The sequence below is a fragment of the Anticarsia gemmatalis genome, chromosome W (genome assembly GCF_050436995.1).
Source record: "Anticarsia gemmatalis isolate Benzon Research Colony breed Stoneville strain chromosome W, ilAntGemm2 primary, whole genome shotgun sequence".
NCBI lineage: Eukaryota > Metazoa > Arthropoda > Insecta > Lepidoptera > Erebidae > Anticarsia > Anticarsia gemmatalis.
Window position 1 is genome coordinate 6,419,390 of NC_134775.1, and position 9,094 is coordinate 6,428,483.

At 53.9% G+C, this 9,094-nt stretch overlaps 2 protein-coding genes across 2 annotated transcripts; one reads left to right on the forward strand and one right to left on the reverse strand.

The window, feature by feature from the left end:
* Positions 1 to 250: 250 nt before the first annotated feature.
* LOC142985867 (uncharacterized) lies at positions 251 to 736 on the reverse strand. Its single transcript, XM_076134111.1, has one exon. The coding sequence runs from the start codon at positions 734 to 736 to the stop codon at positions 251 to 253; it is 486 nt and encodes a 161-aa protein (XP_075990226.1).
* A 7,531-nt stretch (positions 737 to 8,267) lies between these two features.
* On the forward strand, positions 8,268 to 8,771 carry LOC142985868 (uncharacterized). The gene has a single exon (XM_076134112.1). The coding sequence runs from the start codon at positions 8,268 to 8,270 to the stop codon at positions 8,769 to 8,771; it is 504 nt and encodes a 167-aa protein (XP_075990227.1).
* Positions 8,772 to 9,094: the final 323 nt, after the last annotated feature.

The following is a 9,094-nucleotide window of genomic DNA, read 5'->3' on the forward strand; positions in this document are numbered from 1 at the left end:
GTTGTTGTGTGGGCGCCGCGCTCGACCTAAAGGGAGCGCGGCGCGTCCTGTCGGTGTTGCACCGGGCTCTACCGCCGAGACAGGCGGCGGGAGCCCGGTGCACGGTGAGTCAGTCCGGTGGGGCTGTCGCGCTCGACCCAACGGGAGCGCGACAGGCGGGTGGTGATGGCTCCGCTGCGTGCGACGCACTCGGTCGTGAGTGCGGCGCAGCGGAAGCGTCGGGCGTTGTGTTGTCCGGGGTGCGGGCCACCTAGGCCGCACCTGGGGCTTGGCCGCCGGCCTCTGGTCGCGGAGGGACGTCCTCCGCCTGTGTGGTCGCGAGCAGGTCGCGTGGTAGCCTCTTGAGGTCGGGTGGCCGCGCGTGCCATGGCGCTATGTCCCGGATATGGGCCAGGTTTGACGCGTCGGCACGCGCGAACATGGAGGCGGCGAGGCGGCGCACGAAGTCGTCCAGGCTCTCGACGCGGAGATCGCGTTGGATGGTGGTATTCCTCACGTACCTTGGGGCGCCGGCAATGGTGCGCAGCGCAAGAGATTGTTGCACGCGCAAAGCTCGCCGGCTCTTCTCGTACGTGAGGGCATACCACGCAGGTGCTGCGTAGGTGAGCCGGGTGCGTATGTAGGTCTTATACACACCCAGCTTCACTCTCGTGGGGAGGTGTGAGGAGAGCACTGGACGAAGTATGGCGCGGGCCGCGCGGACCTGTGCGACCACGTTTTTGGCGTGCGGCGTCATGGAGAGGCGGCGGTCAATAGTGACGCCCAGGTACTTGGCCTTGGTGGCCCAGTCGATGGTCTGGTCGAGGAGTTATAGCGGCTGGGGCTCGATCAGCCTCCGCGAGAAGGAGACTGCCTGCGTCTTTCCCACGTTCACGGACAGTCGCCACTGCGACAGCCAGGCGGGGAGGAGGTCGAGGGCGCGCTGCATCTTGACGGCGGCGTGGTACGGGTTCAGCGACGTCGTCACGTACGCCGCGTCGTCCGCGTACAGCGCGAGGTGGGCCCCCTCTGGGGTCGGTATGTCGTCCGTGTACGTGGCGTACAACGCAGGCGAAAGGCAGCTGCCCTGAGGAACTCCGGCAGCTGCTGGTCTCGGCGGGGAGAGAGCTCCTTCAACCGCTACTCGGTAAGTCCGGTTTTCCAGGAACGACTGGATTATCTTGATGAGGCGACGGGGCATCGGTGTCTGCGTGAACAGCTTGTAGAGAAGACCGGCGTGCCAGACCCGGTCAAAAGCTTTTTCCATGTCGAAGAATACTGCACAAGCGCTCTCCCTTTTATTAAGGGCCGCAGTGATGTGGTGCAGTACCCTCGACAGCTGGAGCGTCGTGCTGTGCTCAGCACGGAACCCAAACTGCTCTGGTCTCGGCGTGATGTGGGGTGACAGGGTTCGCAACAGGAGTTGTTCGAACACCTTCGAGGTGGTGGGCAGCAGAGTGATCGGCCGATAGCTCTCAGGCTTCAGGATGTTTTTCCCCGGCTTGGGCAGCATGATAACGCGGCCCTCCTTCCAAGCTGTGGGGAAGGTGCCCGTGCGCAGGACGCCGTTGTACAGGCGCGTCAGCGCTGCCACGAATTTGTGCGGCAGGTGACGCAGCGCTGCGTTGGAGATGCCATCCGCGCCCGGGGCCTTCCTGGGCTTGGTCCGCGCTATCGCTTTGCGTACCATGGCCGGGGAGAAGTAGAGTGGGTCTTCTTCTGAGGCTATCGGCGTGGCGAAGTAGTCTCGAAGGTGTTGCTCGACTGCTGCGACGTGTTCCGTGTCGGCAGTTGGGTTCGGGGAGAATTGACGCTCCAGGTGGTCGGCGAAGATGGTCGCTCGGTCTTCTGCTCGGTACCTGGGGGCCCCGTCGCTGTGGAGCAGTGGACGCACCGGAGCTGGGGTGTTGGTGAGTCGGCGGCAGAGTCGGTGCATCGAGGACCAGTCGTCGGCGGCCTCGGTGATGGTGTGCTCCCAGCTCTCGGCGGTGTGGAGTTTAAGCTCGGCCTTTACTCTGTCCGCTAGCCGGTTGAGCTCTGTTTTCTGCGCTGGACAGCGCGTGAACTGCCACTGTTTTCGCAGTCGTCTCTTGGCGACGATGAGGCTTCTAATGTGAGCCGGCAGGGGGGTGTATCTACGCCCCTGGGTGGAGTGCGTGTTCGTCGCCGCTTCGAGGGCGCTCTTTACAGCGGCAGTTATATCCGTGGCCAGTAGCTCAACATCGGCGGCGGTATTGGTCGGCCGAGTCGGCGTGATCGTCTCCAGTCGTTCCTGGAATTTGGTCCAGTCCGGTTTGGGACGTGGCGCTTGGGGGGCGAGACGTGTGGGGTGCTGCTCAATGACGACGAGTACAGGCTGATGGTCTGATTGTAGCTCGTCGTCAAGCACCTGCTGAGTGATTTGGCAGTTCATGGCGGCGTTGTGGACCAGGATGTCTAGTACGTCGGGGGTAAGGTTCACGCTGTCCGGGTAATGTGTGGGTACCTCCGGACCTGCGACTGTGTACCCCCGCGCTTCGGCGTCGTCGTGGTTTGCCGCTCTCGTCTCTCCGTGGTTTCGTGGAGGGTGTCGCCGCGGGGATCTCTGTCCCTGCCGCGGAGTGATCCGCCTTCCTTCTAGTCGTTGTTGCGACTTTGTGGGCAGGCGCAGTCTTGACGGCTTGGTTTGGCCCTGCGCCTTTGGTCGCAACAACAGTGGGTTGCGGCGGCGACACTTTTTGGCCGCCCTGTGGTGTTGGCACCTCTTCCGGTGCCTTGGAGTCTGCATCTGTCGCGGGGCGGGACTTCCTTCCGCGCCTCCGCTTTCTCCGCCCCCTTTTTGAGGAGGGTCCGGGTTCTCCGCGCTCTGTGGGAGCATTCGCTGCTGCCATAAGCGATGCCCCCTGGGGCTCCATGTCAGGGTTGACAGTGGGAATCGTTGGCCTCTCGGTGGCAGCTTGTTGCCGGCGCGAGTTCCCACTGATGGCGACCGTGCCCGCCTTCGTGTTCCGGGCCTCCTTCCGGAACACGGGACACTTGATGTTGTTTGCGGGGTGTTCGCCCCCGCAGTTAATGCACGTGGCGGGCTCGTCCTTTGGACGTGGACATTCCCGGGCGGGATGCTCACCGCCGCATCTCACGCAGGCCATTGTCCTGTGGCACTGGTGAGAGGAATGCCTAAACTGTTGGCAGCGGTGGCATTGGGCGGGTCTTCTCTTACCCCGCCAGACCTCTATCTTGACGCCGGGGATGCCGAGCATCTCGTCGACGTTGAATATCCCCGGCGTCAGGTCCTTGGTCCTCTTCAGGATGGCGAAGAAGATACACCCGGGTCGGTCGCCACGAGCCCGTATGTTTTTAACATATTCGGGCTCGTACCCTAGAGCGCGGAGCTCCTCCTCGACCTCGTCGGGGGTGGCATTGGAGGGTAGCCCCCGGATGGCTATCTTTAGGCTCCTCTCCGCTGTCAGTGAGTAGGAGAACCACGACACCCGCTCACTCTTCTCCAACTCAGTGAGGTACCGCTGGATGAGGCGGTACTCGTGGTCCTCCGTCGGCGTAAATCTAATGCCCTTGCCGAATGGGCGGGCATTTGCGGCTCTGCCCAGGCGCGCCTTGAGCTCCTTCAGGTAGTGGGCCCAGTTTGGCAGGTGCTCTACTACCAGCGGAGGGTAGCGGAGTTTCCTGTTGAAATCCTTGTTTGGCGGCTGGGGCGGCGTGCTGCTGGAGGCATCTGCAGCAGCCGCAGTCGTCCCGGAGGCTGCGTCTCGATCGGTATTCGCGTCGACGGTCGGTCCGGCAGGTCGGGCCGAGCACGCCAACACAGCTCGGTATGAGCGTGCTGGCTGCGGCGACACGGGCGGTGTGGGAGCGCGCGGCGCGGCTTCGGCGCGCGGTGCGGCGGCGGCGCGCGCTACGGCGGGCGGTGCGCACGCTTGGCGCGCGGTCGGTTTCGCGGCGGCGGCGGGGTGGTTTGCGGGGCGCGCGGGGTGCGCGGGCGCGGGCGGCACTCGCTTCGGTAGCGGTGCTGGCTCCGCGGCGGTCGGGCGTGCGGCGTCGCTCGGGCGCGCGGTCGCAGGCGCCGCGCGAGCCGGCGGCGGCATGGCGCAATGGCGCTTGGCCATCGCTGCCGTTTCCTCTGGGCTCCGGGGGCGCCTAGAGGGCGGTTGAGGCGGCGGCGGGGTTTCATCACCCAGGCGGGCCGATCGTCTGGCGTCCAGCGCCGACGTGGAGTGGGCGCGCGCAATCGGTCGCGCGCGCCTCGCCAAAAACATAAAAGTGTCCGGCTGCGGACGCCAGCGGCACCTACCTGGGTTTCCGGAGGCGGCGGAGTCCAGGGACGTCGATGAGCAGGCTCTCGACGACATCTCTGAGTCGGGGGCGGCGGGGGACTCCCTCGCGTCATCACGCGGGGCGTCGTCCTCCGTGTCACGAGCACGCACTGCACTCACTTCACTCGCGGCACTTACACTGGTGTCACTGTCACTAAGCGTACGCGAGGAAGGCGCAGGGCGGCCCGCGACGGTCGGGCGCCTGCTGCGGAGGGCGGCGAGGCGCGGGGGGACCTTATGGTCACGTTGGGCGGCGGACACGCGCGGGGGCGCAGGCCTAGGGGCCGCGCGAGAGCGCGTCGATGCTCGGCCACGCGGGCCGGCCGCGGGGTTCGCACGAGGCGCGGCGGTTACGGGGTTCACACGCGGCGATGTAGGGCGCGTGGGCTCCTCCGGCGTCCTTCGGGAAGACCCCGGGCTGCCGGTCTTAGCTGTTGGGCTGCATGGTGCAGCCGGTGCAGGCTCGCGGACCTCCCGGTCCGGATCCATATTGGTGGTGTGGTGGTCTATTTTTCGGAGATGGCCGCGACCCCAACGGCGATAAGTCCTTAAGGAAGGCCGGGAAGCACAGGCTCGCACACGGGCGGCCTCGGTGTACACGGTGGCGTCGAATACAGACGTCACCGCGGACACCGCGGCAGTGACCGTGCGCGAGTAAGTGGAGTCCGGGCGGCGCGGCGCGGCGAGAACAGATACGTGCGCTCGCCTCGACGGTCCGAGGCGCTCCGTGACCGGCTCCGGCCGTTACATGTCCTTTTATAGTAACGAGTAAACAAGTCGGGTGAACACGTGTTTTGATAAAATTTTATACAAAGCTATTAGTTTTATTTCTAATTACGTTGGTAAATTATAACTCATTTTTTCTTTATGTTTAAACATGTAAATAATTCTGAAATCGTCTTAATTTCATAACTACTAAAATTCTAACCTATAAAGTATAACAATAATAAAAGATAAAATTATAGCCATAGTCATAACACATTTTCTGTCGGCAATTTTGATAGGGTAACTAAGTGCTTTTAAATGAGACACACACACATATTTAAGCAATATTTGGACAAGACATTTTGAATAATCTATCACGCTCACAAGTAAAACACAAATGGATTTCGCATTTCAAGCGGAACACATGTGTTTTACCTTTACACCCCGGTCTCTTGCATCTTGTAGCTTCTTTTTTTATCATAATCGGGCAAATGATCTACAGTATCATGCTGAATTTCATTCGCAGGTCTTATTTCAGCACCTGCTCGAGGACGTCGTTTTGGTGTACTGGTTGGCGTATTTACTGGACTGCTTTGACCAGATGTAGGCCGACCTCGTTTTCTTATAATTAATGGCTGACCAAGTTTTATAAGAGCCTCAGCAACTCGCTGTCTGAAGTGCAACAAATCTAAAATATCCGTCTTTGGAATGTTGCAAGTTTTACAATCCTCTTGATATTCAAGCCAACTGTTACTCAATGCCAAGTCAATAGCGTGGAATATCATCCGTAATGTCCATTTTTTAGATCTAATGAAAATGCGGTACAAACTAATAAGGTGGTCAGTTTTATCTACTCCTCCCATTCCATGGTTATACAAACGCACAAGTTCAGGGCGTGGAATTGTTATATATTGCTTGGACAATTTATTCCATCTTCTTACCTCATCTTGTTCTCCTATCCCAGCAAAATTTGAAGCAAGCACGACACCCTTGTTGTCCATCCACTTTATTACAACAACATCTTTGGTATTGTTCGTTACTTGATCTGTATACCCTCTTACTTTCTTCGCTCCTTCTCTGTCTGTTACAAGCGGCAACTTTCCAAATCTATTTACTCTGATCGTTCCACCAGCATATACATATCTCTCGTTCTCGTAGATCTCTCAATAATTGGTAATTAGAAAAATAATTGTCGAAATACAAGTAATGACCAGATTTGGTTATTCTTCTAGATAGCAGATTCACGTAAGCAGCTGATGCGCCGTACTTCAAGACGTCCATTTTTTCTAGGTTTGTGGTAGCACCTTGATAAATTACAAAATCATAAACAATTCCGCTTTTACCGCAAATCATAAAAATCTTTACGCCCCATGGCTCAGGTTTTCCTTTGATATATTGTTTGATTTCTAATTTTCCACGAAATGGTACAATCTGTTCGTCAACGCTCAGTATTTGTTCCAAATTCAATTCCAGGCACCTTTTTCGAATTGCATCGTAAATCGGCCGAACTTTTATAAGGCGATCAGTGTTATCTGCAGGAATTGCATCATTGTCTATAACATGTAAATTACTCCTTAGCTGAATAAAACGATCTCTGGACATGTTATCCAAAAACAGTTTTATACCCAAACCAGAATCCCAATATAGCCGTATGCGAGGAAATTTCAAATTTCCCATTATGATGTGAAGACCTAACATTATTTTTATTTCAGTATCAGTACAGGACTTGAAGTTACGGGCTTCTTTTCTAGTGGCATAAAAATTCGTATTGAAAACCAAGTCTTGGACTAAGGAGTCTGTTATATATTTAGAAAAATACTCAATTGGTGTAAGTGGTTTATCAATTTCAGAAAGCGGTGGAGATGCCCAGGTAAACTTCGGTATGTCCAGTTCTATATGTATTTTCCCTATGATGTTACTTGGTTTTTTGTTACTTGTATTAGGTTCAGCAACAGGTTCCACTGCCTGAATTTCTTCTTCGTCGAAATAATCAATAATTGTAGTAGCTTCGTTGGGAGGTACATCATCACTACCCACACGCTCTAGGTTTTGCGAAGTAGCCATACCTGCTATAACTTCGTCGTCGCTTTGCTCTTCAACATCTGATATTATACCATTTTCTAATACGTCAAGTAACGAGTTAACATCTCGACTTCTTGTAAGATTAAAACCTGAAACAAAGTATAAATTAACCATTATTATCAATAACAACTGTCTAACAATACTCTATAAAGCTTGACAACGCTTGAGACCTGATGTCCATTGAAATGGACACAACAAGTTATTGCATTTGTAATATTGTATGTTATTCAATTGTGTTTACATGTAAATTATATCCACAATAAGGACCTATTCTACAAGAAAAAAAAAATATATATTGAGTAATATGCCTTATTTCCATCAAAAATAATAATAAAATCTGAACACTTACTTGCCTTGCGCTGAGCCATGGCGAATGACATTACTTCACTGGATATTATGATCTACCCACATAAAAGGCAATTGTGTTTTGTTTATAAAAACGTTTTTAGAGAAATTCTGCGTAATTTACAACGTTTAGATACTGCTTTTGTTTGCAACGTCGCAAGTTATATTAAATATAAAGTTAGGTCCATTGAGATGGTCACCAGGAACGAAGGGGTTAACATTTACCATCTTCGACTTTTACATGCAGGACCTCAACTTTTATTAGCGACAATTCGCCATCGTTATTATCCTATTGGTGGTAGAAATTTAGCTAAGAAGGTCACACATCAATGTATCAAATGTTGCAAGATAAAGGCTAGTACTGTTCAACCTATCATGGGTGACCTTCCAGAGCAGCGATTACATTTAGAGTTTCCTTTTTTAGATACAGGGGTAGATTACGCTGGACCTATCATGATAGAGGACCGCAAGGGCAGAGGCAGACTGCAGACTCATCAAATGTTTTATTTGTGTATTTGTGTGTTTAGCTACCAGGGCAGTCCATCTGGAACTTGTATCAGACCTTACAAAGGAAGCTTTCTTAGCAAGCATGAATCGCTTCATTGCTCGCAGAGGGAAGCCACGTAATGTTTTTCCGATAATGGCACAACCTTTGTAGGTGCCTTCAATGAATTGTCTGATCTCTTAGCACAGGACTTAAACTTTAAGGATATTGACCCAGGCATTAAATTCTCTTTTATACCGGCGTACACTCCACATTTCGGTGGATTATGGGAGTCCGCGGTCAAGTCGACTAAGCACCATCTCAGACGCATTTTGGGCTTAACAAATTTAACGTTTGAAGAGATGGCTACATGCTTGACACAGATCGAAGCCGTTTTAAACTCGAGGCCGCTAACTCCCTTATTCAATGACCCTACAGACTTGACTCCTTTGACTCCTGCTCACTTCCTTATTGGACGATCGCTAATCATGCTGCCACATCCACAGATCCAGAGCATCAACGTCTCCAGCTTACAACGGTTTCGTCGAATCGAATACCTGAAGCAGCATTTTTGGGTTCGTTTCTCGCACGAGTACGTCGTTTGGCTTCAGGAGAGAACCAAATGGCGTCGTTCTTCAGGCGAGCTTAAGGAAGGCACTCTTGTCGTCATTAAAGACAAAAGCTCACCCCCTTTAATGTGGCTTCTAGGACGCATCATTCGTGTGCTACCAGGCAGAGACGGCGTCGCAAGGGTCGCCGACATCCGCACGCGTAAGGGTGTCATTCGGCGGGCCTTCAACACCATATGCGCTCTTCCCATCTCTTCTGTTGAAAAGATACTTCAACCGGGGCAGTATGTTGAATAGCCATTCAACATGGACCTTCGTTCGCATCGTTCGCGTTCGCGACCGACATCGGCCGCGGGGACGGAGCGGGACGAGGGGCTTGACGGGCGAGCGGCGGGTGCGCCGGTTCCGTAACCAGTCAGCTGATCGACGCCATTGCAAGCGGACACGCGCGCCTTCTTATCATTTGTTATTATATAGTCTCATCGGCAACGACAGCTCTGTACTATTACCAGTATTCACAACAATATAATTTATACAGTCCACTCTGCGTATTATTCCAATACCATCAAGGGATCGCCGGAACAGTATTTTAATAATTTTACGGTAGGTAATTACTTATA